The sequence below is a fragment of the Thermoascus crustaceus genome (assembly GCF_041956765.1).
Source record: "Thermoascus crustaceus strain CBS 181.67 unplaced genomic scaffold VTN00scaffold_1, whole genome shotgun sequence".
Taxonomy (NCBI): domain Eukaryota; kingdom Fungi; phylum Ascomycota; class Eurotiomycetes; order Eurotiales; family Thermoascaceae; genus Thermoascus; species Thermoascus crustaceus.
Genome location: NW_027192527.1, coordinates 1,532,359 through 1,545,353, shown reverse-complemented (window position 1 = coordinate 1,545,353; position 12,995 = coordinate 1,532,359). Strand labels below are relative to the sequence as shown.

The 12,995-nt window shown below is 49.5% G+C and overlaps 5 protein-coding genes across 5 annotated transcripts; 2 read left to right on the top strand and 3 right to left on the bottom strand.

Annotated features, from left to right (window-relative positions):
- Window positions 1–248: 248 nt before the first annotated feature.
- Window positions 249–1,888, bottom strand: VTN00DRAFT_541 (uncharacterized protein; the record flags this gene model as incomplete). The annotated part of the gene is made up of 4 exons (XM_069431938.1): window positions 249–1,139; window positions 1,207–1,640; window positions 1,702–1,771; window positions 1,832–1,888. The coding sequence occupies 4 exons, from the start codon at window positions 1,886–1,888 to the stop codon at window positions 249–251; spliced, it is 1,452 nt and encodes a 483-aa protein (XP_069291249.1).
- A 1,148-nt stretch (window positions 1,889–3,036) lies between these two features.
- VTN00DRAFT_540 (uncharacterized protein) lies at window positions 3,037–4,680 on the top strand (the record flags this gene model as incomplete). The annotated part of the gene is made up of 1 exon (XM_069431927.1): window positions 3,037–4,680. The coding sequence occupies one exon, from the start codon at window positions 3,037–3,039 to the stop codon at window positions 4,678–4,680; it is 1,644 nt and encodes a 547-aa protein (XP_069291248.1).
- A 501-nt stretch (window positions 4,681–5,181) lies between these two features.
- On the bottom strand, window positions 5,182–5,679 carry VTN00DRAFT_539 (uncharacterized protein; the record flags this gene model as incomplete). The annotated part of the gene is made up of 3 exons (XM_069431915.1): window positions 5,182–5,314; window positions 5,380–5,524; window positions 5,595–5,679. 3 exons carry the CDS (start codon window positions 5,677–5,679, stop codon window positions 5,182–5,184), a joined length of 363 nt encoding a protein of 120 aa, XP_069291247.1.
- A 1,091-nt stretch (window positions 5,680–6,770) lies between these two features.
- Window positions 6,771–10,273, top strand: VTN00DRAFT_538 (uncharacterized protein; the record flags this gene model as incomplete). Its single annotated transcript, XM_069431904.1, has 7 exons — window positions 6,771–6,935; window positions 6,995–7,095; window positions 7,153–7,290; window positions 7,350–8,395; window positions 8,444–8,916; window positions 8,970–9,158; window positions 9,218–10,273. The coding sequence occupies 7 exons, from the start codon at window positions 6,771–6,773 to the stop codon at window positions 10,271–10,273; spliced, it is 3,168 nt and encodes a 1,055-aa protein (XP_069291246.1).
- Window positions 10,274–11,607: 1,334 nt separating this feature from the next.
- Window positions 11,608–12,989, bottom strand: VTN00DRAFT_537 (uncharacterized protein; the record flags this gene model as incomplete). The annotated part of the gene is made up of 3 exons (XM_069431893.1): window positions 11,608–12,401; window positions 12,460–12,854; window positions 12,910–12,989. 3 exons carry the CDS (start codon window positions 12,987–12,989, stop codon window positions 11,608–11,610), a joined length of 1,269 nt encoding a protein of 422 aa, XP_069291245.1.
- Between the last annotated feature and the right edge of the window lie 6 nt (window positions 12,990–12,995).

Below are 12,995 nucleotides of genomic sequence, written 5' to 3'. Positions count from 1 at the left end.
ATTGTACATTGTGGACTAAGTCCGTAAATCACACTTGGATGGTATAATACAAGCAAAGTATTGGTGGCAAAAAGAATACTCCCCGCGCGCAAGGGCCCACATGTCGACAGAAACAAGATATGAAGACGTTGTAGAAATAGAGAAAAATGGTATGAATAAAGAATCAGAATGACTTCGTAAAAAAAAAACATCTCCACGCTCGTGGATAATATATACATTCGACTTTGTATAACAAAAAAGATTGACCCTTACTCCGAGCTAATCCTAATCAAAATGGTCTTCGTCTCCAAGTAGTTATCCAAACTCGACTTGAAACCCTCTCTTCCAACTCCACTGCTCTTCCAGCCTCCAAAAGGCATGTCCACCCCATTCGTCGGACTGGTGCAGTTGACAGCAACCACACCAGACTCGATAAGCTTCGATACCCGGATCGCCCTGTCGATGTTCTTGGTAAAAACGGCTGCGTACAGCCCGTATTCGGTAGCGTTTGCCTTGGCGATCGCTTCTTGTTCGGTCTTGAAGGTGTTGATGATCACCACCGGACCAAAGACCTCCTCCCTCACAATTCTGGAGTCCTCCGGGACATTCTGGAAGATGGTAGGCTTGATGAAGTAACCGTCCTTGGCATCGCCGCCCATGGCCAAAGTACCGTCCTTCTGGCCGATTTCAAGATACGACTTGACCCGGTTATATTGGAGTTCGTCGATCTGAGGGCCATGGTCTGTATTCGCATCCAGGGGGTCTCCCAGGCGGACTGCACCGAACTTTTCCTTGAAAATGGCAAGGAATTTCTCTGCCACGCTCTCCTGGACGTATATCCGAGAGTTTGCCATACACATCTGCCCACTCAGATGCTGGATGCTGAACTGGGTCTGCGTTGCGGCGCTCTCCAGGTCCGCGTCCTCAAAAACGAGGGCGGGAGACTTCCCTCCCAGCTCAAGGACTATATTCTTCATGTTGGAAGCAGCACCGGCAGCCTGGATCTTTTGACCTGTAGCCTGAGAACCGGTAAAGCTGATAGCCCGAACATCCATGTGTGATGCGATAGTGGAGCCGGTTGGATGTCCAAAGCCAGTGATGATGTTCAAGACGCCAGGGGGGAAGCCAGCCTTCTCAACTAACGTAGCGACGTACGCAGACTAGACATGCTATCTTTTAGTATATGCCGCAAGAGCGCTGGTTAGGTAGGGAGGATCCAAAACTCACGGTCAGAGGTGCTTTTTCACTGCTCTTGAGGACCACAGTGTTACCCGCCGCCAAAGCTGGCGCAACCTTTTGACCGAAAAAGATGAGCGGAGCATTCCACGGTATAATGCAGCCAACCACGCCATATGGCTGCTTCACGGTGATATTCAGGTGGTTCCGGGTGTTGAGACTGGATTTTCCCTGGACGTCATAACCGGCGCCCGCGAAATGCTGGAAGTTGATCGCCGCAACCATGCCATCGTTGAATCGAGAGATTGGCTTTCCCGTTGACAGGGCCTCTAGACGGGCGAGTTCATCGTTCGATTCGCGAATGAGAGTGGAGAGCCTGGAGAGATAAACACCCCTCTCGTGAGGCTCCAGATCTCTCCAAGCCGGGAAAGCAGCCTTTGCGGCCGCAACGGCATCATTCGTATCCTTCTCGTTTGCCTCGTGAACTACACAAATAGAAGTGAGCTCAAGGCGCTCAAGAACCCATAAGCGCAACCGTCTGCTCACCTTCCGCGACGACTTCTCTTGTGAGAGGATTGATCAATTTGAAGAGTTTGCCACTCGAGGACGGTTGGAACTAGATTTACAGCTGTAAATAATGCTTTGATTTATGCAATTGGTGTCATTGAATGCATACCTTGCCGTTAATGAACAGCCGCGTCTCGATAGGCTCTTCGATCCGTGCTGGCGCCATAGCTGCATGCACGAGCTAAAATCCTCTTGCTGAACGGTCAAAGTCGCAACAATAGTGAAGAGAGTCTATTTAGCGACAGACAGGGAAAGTTCCCTGGCCAAAAGAAATCCGCGACCCCTCCACACATCTTTACCTTGTCTTCTCCAACTCCCAAATTTCCGAGGGGAACAACGTGGGGCTCCCCCAAAGAAGGGGGCTACTGCGTACGGCCCCATCCCAGAGCGTGGGAGATATCTGGCATCGCTTCGGATATATCCATCCGAACACGACGGTCACTTCAAAAAGAAAACCTTCATGTGCTAGGGCAACAAGGTAGCGAAGCGCATCATTACGCTGTACGGAGACAAAGAATGTCCTAACGCGTCCATATGGGGGTCCTGCGTCGCTGTTAGAAGTGGGATCCGGTTAAAGTGAGCGTTAGACTGCCGTCGGCCAAGCGCATGGCCTCTCCTGAGTGCGGAGTACCAAGTATGGGACTAACCTTTAGCATGATTCCTGTATGTGGGGCCAGGCAAAATGGATTCCCGAGAAACAGGACTATTTCCTGCAACCTAAATAATTTATCCTTGCCATGTGGCTATGGGAACTATTTCCAGTAAATGGTCTGTCGTCGGTTGTGTCAGTTTGCTAACTTGGTACCTTGTTCGTTGCAGAGCTCCTGGACCATACTGTACAGAATAGTTCTAACGTCGAAAACGAGTCCCTGCCATAGGATAGGGTCGGAAATTTGTACCCGGGCTGTAACAGCATCTGAAGCAAGCAGTCATGAAGATAGCATCAAGGCTATATCCCTTTAGCCCTATATGAGTGTTTCATTCGTTACGGCCCGATGGGTCGTTTCTAATAAGTGTGATACCATAAAACTCGTGCCAAGTAGCAGTCTGTCGCCTCGATCAGATCTGACTCGACAGCTATTCAGAATAGGTCTCCGAAAGCGCTTGGATCCCAGGTTGTACACTGCAAAGTTTCAGAACTCGATCATAACTCTCAGTCGGCAGGGTGTTCCCGATTTGTTCACACAGTCACCTTGAAAAGCATATTACGTGACTGCCTTTCTTTTATGATAGCTCGAGCCGTTTTTAATCTTCGAGACAAAACCAATTGATGTGTTACCGTGGTTAGGCTGTTTATTTGAGATACAACCCAGAATGGCGCACATTTTCCACAGAAATCCACCAGTCTATGTGAATGGCAAGAAAGTCTCTGATCAGGTCCAGTTTCCCAAAACTGCAGTCTTTTCTGGCTTCAATCGCCCTTCTCGAATTCAAGGTGACATATTCGACCTAGAGGTCGAAGGCGAAATCCCAAAGGATATTTCGGGCACTTTCTATCGAGTGCAGCCCGACCATCGTTTCCCTCCAACCTATGAGGAAGACATCCATTTCAGCGGAGATGGAAACATCACGACAATTCGTATCGAAAATGGCCATGCGGACTTTAAGCAGCGATATGTCCAGACCGATAGATTCAAGGTGGAGACAGCAGCACGCAGAAACCTCTTCGGGAAATACCGCAATCCGTACACGGACAGTGAAGCTGTCAAGGGAATAATCAGAACAGTTTCAAACACAAACATTGTATTCTGGAGAGGCACACTCCTCGCTCTCAAGGAAGATGGCCCTCCGTTTGCTATGGATCCGGTGACTCTGGAGACCATTGGAAGATACGACTTCGAGGGTCAGATTCTGGCCCCAACGTTTACAGCCCATCCGAAGTTCGACCCAGAAACAGGTGAAATGGTCGCATTTGCCTACGAGGCAGGTGGAAATGGCCAGGATGCTTCCCGTGATATCGTCGTTTGGACAATTGACAAGGACGGTCGAAAGACAGAAGAATGCTGGTACAAAGCGCCGTTTTGCGGTTTTATCCACGACTGTTCCATTACGAAGAATTATCTTATTCTTCCTTTGACTCCTCTAAAATGCACCCTGGATTGTCTCCGCGAGGGTGGAAACCACTTCGCTTGGGATCCCAACGAGAACCAAATTTACGGCATTGTTCCTCGCCGTAACGGAAAGCCTGAGGATATCAGGTGGTATCGTGGTCCGAATGCCTTCCACGGTCACTTCGCCGGAAGCTACGAGGATGATGACGGTAATATAGTGGCAGACCTGACCGTCGCTTCCGGAAATGTGTTCTTTTTCTTCCCTCCCGACCCCAAGGTCACTCCAGAGGCGGCACAGGGTCCCAAACGCAATGAGATCAAATCTCCCACAACTCGCTGGGTCTTCGATCCCAAAATGCCGACCGACACATTCGTCACCCCTCTTTGTGACTTGGACAACTCTGGTGAATTTGCTCGTATAGACGATCGCTTCATGGGAAAGCGTTACTCGCACTTCTGGCAGCTTCTCATCGACGGGTCGAGGCCATATGATGGTGAGAAGTGTGGCTCACCAGCTGGAGGGCTATTCAACTGTCTAGGTCACTTCAATTGGGATACGGGTACCCGCGACGTGTGGTTTGCAGGGTCGACTACTACTCTCCAGGAGCCGGTCTTTATTCCCAAGAAAGATTGCGACGAGGAGGGTGTGGGTTGGGTCATCTGCTTTGCCAACCGTCTCCACGAGCTGCGTAATGACATCCTGCTCTTTGACGCGCAGAAGGTTGCGGATGGCCCCATAGCGATTATTCGGCTGCCACTGAAGCTTGGGCTGGGCGTACACGGAAACTGGGTTGACCAAAGCGAGATCGAAGATTTCGCGAGGCGTCGTGCTGTCGACGGAGACTTAGGACCTCTGAAGTCGGCCGAGCGTCCTCTTCCTTGGCAAGACCACCTAGAGTTGCCATAGTATAGTTGTTTTTATCAAGCGACTACCGAGATTATCTTGATCCATTAAAGTCTCACTCGAGAACTTCAGTTTATATAAACTACTGAACCATATCTTTCGTTACCCGATACCCCCTTTCCAAGCAATTTTCCTTGCCGCTTTCTTATATTTTGTTCTCTGCTGGCTTTGTCTAGAGCCTGTGACCTATCATAGTGCTGGGTACCCTCCAATAGCTTCAAAATCACATGGTTTTAGAATGGCAATCTGCCAAGCCACCGGAACAGGGGGGAAGGGGTAACGAAAGAGATGGTTCAGAAGTGTATATGAATTGTTATCTATAAGTCCAACAATTATCGATATCGTTGAGCAGACCTTAAGACTGTCCCTCTAATATACGTAAATTGATATATACAGTACAGACAGTAACTGAAGGAAACAGTTGCTCCTAGACTGGCTACACCAATTGGCATAGTTCGCCACCCTAATTTCCATGTTCATGATAATACGCTCTTAACATAGCGATTATTTTATAATCCCTTCCTTCTTCAAATCCTGGTAGGTCAGAGTATCGTCATCGCCAGGTCGACGCTCCCACTCAATTTTGGCCTTCTCTTCGGGACCGTCTGGGCCTTCAAAGTGTCTTGCTTGAGTCACACTAGAATACAAAGCATCAGCTATGTCACGGAAACTACCTCATAGATCGAACTCCCGGTAGCTTACTGTCCACGAGCATCGTACTCCCCGCCCTCTTCTGGAGGAATGTGCTTGCGATCACTCGAGGAGGGGACTGCTGCTGGGCCGGTTCTCACATCCCCAGCGTCTGGAAACTTCTTCTGAACCCGTTCGTCCACACCCGACTCAACGGCTGCATCCAAGTCAGTGAACTAAAGTCTCATTACCATGCAAAGAGAAATGATGGCAGCAGAAAACCGTACTCGAGTCACTCTTTCGACCAGTCCCTTGCTTGAGGTAGTAACTGTTGAGGTCTCTCTCAGCGCGGATTGCTTCCGGGGTGGTCATTTTGTGTGGTCGTGCTGAAAGAGCTGGTCCAGAGAATGAAAGGAGGTATTTTCACAGATCGAGGACTATGTAAAGGTTGGAGTTCTGATTTTCATGGATGGTTTGAAGGTTTATGTGTCCTTGGTGCTGCATGTATGGAGCTCTCCCTTCTCTGTCGTTGCATCATGCTGCGTCATGGCTATGTCACTGCCGAGATGTAGGTATGTGGAACAGGGCAGTGTTAGACCATCAAGGAAACTGGATACTAGTCAACCGAGAGGGATCAATTTCTGCATTCATCCGAAATCTAGATCTGTCTGTATGTTCTAGGGTCTATCGCAAGTTGCATCAGATTTTGACCTTGCCACTATATCAAGACCAAATACCTAGTAAGAAAGAATCCAGAGTTATCAAAAACACTAAAATGCCTACACAAAATATGGCTCAAGACTATCTTCTGAAAGGCACTTTTCTTCGAGAATGAGTTGCTAGTGCATATAAAACCTGTTTTAAGCTTCTGAACATAGTGGAGTTTGATGTTTTTGTGCATTCAATGTAATGCATGTGCTCTGCCAGTGAGTAGATAGAACTCGAGTGCCCCTGTCCCAACGAACGTAAATGAGTGCAATTTTCGAGGTGTAATAATTCATTCGCATTAGCCAAGTCTGCATGTCAGATCCAACAGCAAACTGCACAAGGTAATGCAGTCTTGGATGGCTGCTAGAAGCAAGCTTCGGCGCCATGGCGATGACTTCATCGGAAGAGGATAAGCTTAAAAATAGTAGCCCTAACCCTAGGCCCTAAACTCTGTCTTTATCTAGACTAGCGCAGGGTCCAGCCCTAGGGTAGGACGGAGGGGAAGAACGTTACGCCTTGGAAGGTTCGATTCTTGGCCGGCGGAGGGACGATGGCGGGGAGTGACGAGCGTCTGAGACTGCTGCGCGTGGTTCCGTGTCAAGCGCCGCAATACAGCTTGTCTGCTGCCTTCACTTCAGCTCCCAACAGCAAGCAAGTCCAAAGGGCTTGGAGCTGTCCTGGCGCTCATTCCTATGGCCCATTATTAGGTTCCATCTAATTAATTGAAGTCCAGAGCTCCAGCCAACACCTCCACCATGGCTCAAGTGGTCGAGCTGGCTGGCGAGGCCAACCCGTTGACACCCCAGAATGTCTTCAATGCCCTAGTATCAGCTGCAGGAAATACCCAACAGCAGGTCCAAACCGGTGCGCAGCAGCTTCAGAATTGGGAGAAGCGTGAGCAGTATTATTCTTTCCTTCAGGTACGCTCTTCTCATTCTCTAGCTCCATGCGGGGTATGCGTAACTAAGGGAAAACACAGGACATCTTCCTTGATTATTCTGTGCCCATCGAGGTCCGCTACCTTGCTATCATCCAACTCAAAAATGGGATTGATAAGTACTGGCGGAAAACAGCGACGAAGTATGTCACAGGCCCCGAATTACTTTAACTGAGCTACCGAGCTGATTGTGAACGAAGTGCTATCAAGAAAGAGGAGAAAGAAAGGATAAAGAACAGAGCCCTTGAGGCCGGTATTGTCGAGCCTGCCCCTCTATTGGCTCTTCATAATTCGCTGATGATTGCCAAAATAATGCGTTACGAGTTCCCCCAGGACTGGTATGCTAACGTATCGTGCATTATTGGGAACTAACTTTGCTAACGCCCATGATGCCCAGGCCCGAAGCAATTCCAGCGCTCATTAACTTCCTCCGTTCCTCCGTCCAACCTGGTGCAAATCCGTTGCAGCTGCCACGAACTCTTCTCATCTTCTTGCAGATAATCAAAGAGCTGTCAACTGCGCGACTGCAGAGAACGCGGGCAAGTCTCCAGTCTGTGGCTCCGGAAATATTTCATCTCTTGGGAGCCATATACGTCGAGAAAGTAAATAGATGGGGGACACTCCTGGAGCAGGGTGGCGTTGAGGAGGGTGCAGTGCTGGAGCCCGTTGAACAGAGTCTGGTCGCTCTGAAAGTCCTGCGTCGACTGATCATCGCTGGCTTCGAACACCCAAATCGCGATAAAGATGTCCGAGACTTTTGGCAACTCACGCACTCTCACTTTACGAAATTTTACTCCTTTGCGGAAATGGGCTCTGTTCCCTCTGTAAACGTCCAGAGATTCGTGGAAAAGCACCTCGTACAACTCTCGAAGCTCCATGTGGAGATGGCCAAGGCCCATCCAGCATCATTTGCTTTGCTTCCTGATAGTGTTCCTCTTGTCAGATCATATTGGGTCTTGGTCACGAAGCTTGGAGAGACCTACGGGATTGACGTCGCTGACCAAAACAAGAGGGACAGCGAGGGAAAGCCTGAGGAGGAGGAGGAGAAGACATTGATGGAGAAAGTCGGTCTTAAGGCACTGCTGCTGATTAGAGCCTGCGCAAAGATGGCATTCAATTCCGTGCAGACGTTTAAATACCAGTATCCGCAGGACAAGGAAGAGAGGAAGGAGTCCGTCGAGCTTATCAAGTCACAGCTGTTTACGCAGGATTTTGTGATTAATGTCATGGAGCTCTTAGTAACTCGATTCTTCAAGTTCCGGAGAAGTGACTTTGAGGAATGGAAGGAAGAACCTGAGGAATGGGAGAAGAAAGAAGAGGAGATCTCTGATGCTTGGGAATTTTCGATCCGATCCTGTTCCGAGAAACTGTTCCTTGACCTTGTGATCCATTTCAAGGAATTGCTGGTCCCGCGGCTCCTCAACGTCTTCTATTCCCTTGCAAGTGAGTATATAGCCCATCGGGGCACAAACGTATCTAACAATGTCACAGGCCCCGATAATCGCGATGTTCTACTGAAGGATTCATTGTATTCGGCTATTGGACTGGCATCAGCAAGCTTGGAACAACACCTCGATTTCAACGCTTTCTTGCAATCAACCCTTGTCGCTGAGGTCCAAATCCAGGATCAGGGATATAACCTACTCAGACGAAGGATAGCCATTCTGCTTGGCCAGTGGGTACCGGTAAAACCGGGCGAGCTGGACAGAAATGCCATCTATCAGATCTTTCAACACTTGCTTAACAAGCAGGATCCTCTGAATGACCTTGTGGTTCGCATCACCGCTGGAAGACAGCTCAGGAATGTCCTTGATCCATATGAATTTTCTCCTACAGTCTTCATGCCATATGCTACTCCTATCCTTCAGGCGCTCATGGCCTTGATTCAGGAAGTTGAGCTGTCGGACACTAAGATGGGACTTTTAGAGACGGTCCGAGTTGCTGTGGTGAAAATGGAGAACCATGTACGCTTTCAATGCCCCGTTAAGAAAAACTCAAACAATACTAACATCAACAGATCTCACCTTTCTCGGATCAAATAATATCGTTACTACCGCCGTTGTGGGAGCAGTCCGGGGAAGAACACTTGATGAAGCAGGCGATTCTGACCCTACTTTCCTCTCTGATCCACTCCTTGAAAGATGAATCAGTGCGATACCACGCAGATATTCTTCCACTGATTCGAAGTTCGGTAGACCCGAGCTCAGTAAGTACACTCAAAGGCCCACGAAATACTGAGTACTGATCAGGTTGCACAATTTGCAGGAGACTCTAGTTTATCTTCTCGACGAAGCGCTTGAGCTCTGGTCTGCCATCCTCATCCAGACCCCATCCCCTGCCTCCCCGGATATCCTTTCCCTTCTTCCTGCTCTCTTCATGATCTTTGAGGCCGCTACGGACAGCGTCCCTCAGGCGCTGCAGATCGCCGAATCCTATATCCTCCTTGCACCACAGGAGGTCCTCAGCGACCGGATCCGATTTCAGCTCCTTGTCTCTTTTGAAACACTTCTCCGCTCTACGACTCATCAGCGCATTGGTGTCGTTCCTCGTCTCGTGGAGATGCTCATCCGCGCTACAGAAACCATTGACGGTGGAAGCGAAAGCGCATACAATGTCATTGCAAAGTCCCTCATCGACAGCTCGTTCCTCTCTTCGCTCCTGGAGGGACTCCACGCAGCGTACGAAGCTAGCCAAACAACCGGACCGCGTAAGAAACAGTCTCCGGTCTATGGCGTAGTGGAGACGGACTACCTTTCCGTTCTGGCTCGCCTAGCTCTGGCAAGCCCGAAAGTCTTCACGTCCGCCGTCTCTACAGCCACAGGGACCCCGGATGAACAAGCTCTTGGCTGGATTCTCACAGAGTGGTTCTTCCACTACGACAACATCGGCAGCGTGAACCACAAGAAACTCCACGCGCTAGCTCTCACACAGCTCCTCTCCATCAACGGACCCAACTCCCCTCCCCCTGCATACCTCCTCAACCATCTCCAGTCCTACCTCACCACCTGGACGGACATCATCACCGAGCTCGCAGAGGGCACGGGCGAAGACCCCAACGATCCCCGCGCAGGCGACTACCTCATCGTCTGGAACAACGCGCAGACGGAGCGGTACGATGAGAAGGAACCGCCCGAGAACACGCGCCGGCGGGATTGGGAGAACTCGGACATCATTCACCGCATCAACATCCGAGACTTTGTCAAGCAGCGCCTGCAGGCCGTGATCATTGCGTGTGGAGGGGAGAAGCAGTTCCAGGAAGAGTGGCTGATCAACGTCGATCGGGAGGTGGTGGCTGCTTTTGGGGCTTTGGGACTTCTTTGAGTATTTGGCAAGTTGGGTAGTTTGGCAAGTCCGACGATAGGATATGATAGGAAGGCAGTGATGGAGTCTCTACATCCTACTACATCCACTGTTTCAAATCGATTCGATCAAAATAGATTGAATCCCGATTCGACGTGTTTCTTTGGCCATATCCATAATCTGTCTTGTCTGTCTGTCTGTCTGTCTGTCTGTCTGTGCCGTTTAGCAGAGCCTCTGGATGGGAGTTTGCATACGTGCACTGCAAGCAGATATGCATTTCACAGATACATACATACATGCATACATACCCCCCTGCGCATTGTCATCGTCAATCGTCTCCTATTCAACTCTTGAATTTCGGGTCTTCCTCTTTCTATCAGTAGTAGGTAGTACGAGTAGAAACAAGTACAAATGAACACAATGGAAAAGATGGAAATGCACAGGAAAAAAAAGTAAAAAGAATATACAACCCGGTCAAAGCAGCTTGTACTTTTCTACTCTGATTATTTATATGATACTTCTACTCTAGTACTAATAGTAAGCTTGCAGAGACTAGAAATGTTAGATAGAGTACATATCTAGATAGATACAGTGGGGTATAAGATGTCTGGAGCCAGAGCTAGTTTTATCCCCCCCCCCCTTTCTTTCTCTCTCTTCTCTAAAAAAGGCCAGCTTCAATTATGAAATAGACCAGCATAATGATTGCAATTTATAGATACTGTATCTATGATGTCCTCAGAACAGTATCTAGGTAGTTAGTATGTCCAACCGGGCAAACCAGGACCTAACCTTATAACCTCACCTAGCCTGATCACACACTTCGTGGGTACCATAGAAATGCCTGGATGGTCTGGCCAGGTTACACCTCTATGTATGACTGACCATCGCCATCCATCAGTTCGTTGGTCCACGTATGAACGGAGTCACATGGATCAGATGCTGGTTGCTACCTAAGTGCTGTACATACAAACGTGACACCAATAATCAGGTAAAGCAAAGTGCGGGTAACTACCCTACCAGCCCACCCAGTATCTTGTAAAGATGTAGTACTCCATGTTGCTCAGCTGATTGTCAATATGCCAAAAATCGCGCAAAATTAATGTATTTGAATAGGCTAATGAACATGCATGCGCTTCGCTTTCCAAAACACACAAGGCCATGGTATCAACCAAGGAGTTGAATGCCACTTTCTATGGATAGGTATTGATACGAGAACAGTGCTCTCTCAGCAAACTATGTGACATGCAGGAAGGCAGGAATTAGCGAGTATTACGAATGATAGTATCAATATCAACGCCTTGATATCTGTGACAAACGGTAGCCCAACACGTCTCATTCTATACTTCCTTCTCCCCCTAAGCGCACTGGTTGCCGAACTGTCTCGAAGTCAAAGGCTGAGGGAAGACGCCTTCAGCCAGGAGCTGTTTCATGTCCCATTCTGGAGCGCCCTCCGTCTTCCAGGTCCAGAAGACCCAGCCGGTCTTCATCTCAAATGCGTCCAATTGAGCCTCGATGAATCGACGGATTTGGGACCTCTCCTCGGCAGATAGCGCAGCCACAGTTCCGTGATACTTGCGGGCGCAGTCACCGATCCGAGAGCTACCCGGGTATGTGCCGTCGTAACGGGCACCAAGACCTCGTCCGTTGAGGTACTTGGCGCAGTCGGTGATCGCTCCAGTCCATTCGCCAACGATTGTCCACTTGTCTGTGCGGGCAAGCTGGTCACTTCCAAACTGACAAGCAGTAGCGACGTGCCCGTTGATGTCTTGAGCCAGATAGCGGTTTTCGAAGATCTCGTAATGGTGCGTGTCCATCATCACATACCAGACGCCGGTGTTTGGACTCATAAAACCGTTCCACGACTCAATAGCCTGGAATGCATCGTGCAAGACAACTGTCGTATCGTTGCTATACTCGCGAATAGTACCCCAGCCGTCGTAGTAGAACTGCTTCAGCGGGTCGATCTGTACGCCGCCCGGTCCGAAGGGCTCGTTGAGCAGCTGAATGGCAGCCACCACATCGGTGATGGTCGCGTATCTCTTCGCCAGCCCGCGAATAGCATCAAGGGTCTTCTTAACGGTGTCCCCCGTCTGCCACTGGATAGGACCCTTCTTTCCGCTGTTATCGAATCCGTTCTGCGAACCGGGTGCTGCATATGACAATTAGTCAAGATTTCAAAGCGCCTCCTTTGCTTCGTTGCAACATACCTCCGTGGAGGTCAACAATGACCTTCAGGCCTGCATTCCTAGCCCAGACAATTGCCTTGTCGAGCATGTCAAGCTGACCCTGGACGTATGGATCGCCCTCCGCGGGAGCGACGGCCCAGTATCCAATGGGGATCCTGACATGATTCAATCCTGCAGCGGCCATCTGGTGGAAGTCATCCTCAGTAACGAAGGTATGCCAATGATTCGATAGGCGTCTGAATGCCTCATCTTTACCGAGGTTTTCGCACAGCGTCCATTCATCCACAGCTTCATCACCAGCGCCTTCGAAGACTGAGGGTGTGATCCATGGCTCCAGCACAAGCCAGCCACCGAGGTTGACACCCCGAACCTTTTGGCTATTGTATTCGAACGTCAGGGCGCGAGATTTCAATTGTCTAGATACAAGGGTGAGAACGGCTTCAGCAACGGTATCAAGCAAACACGGCTTACAATCGAGAAGGGGCTGCCAGTGTCAGAGCGGAGAAGGCAGTGAGTGCAAGCAGCATTTTTTGCGAAAACTGGAAGAACATGTTGAT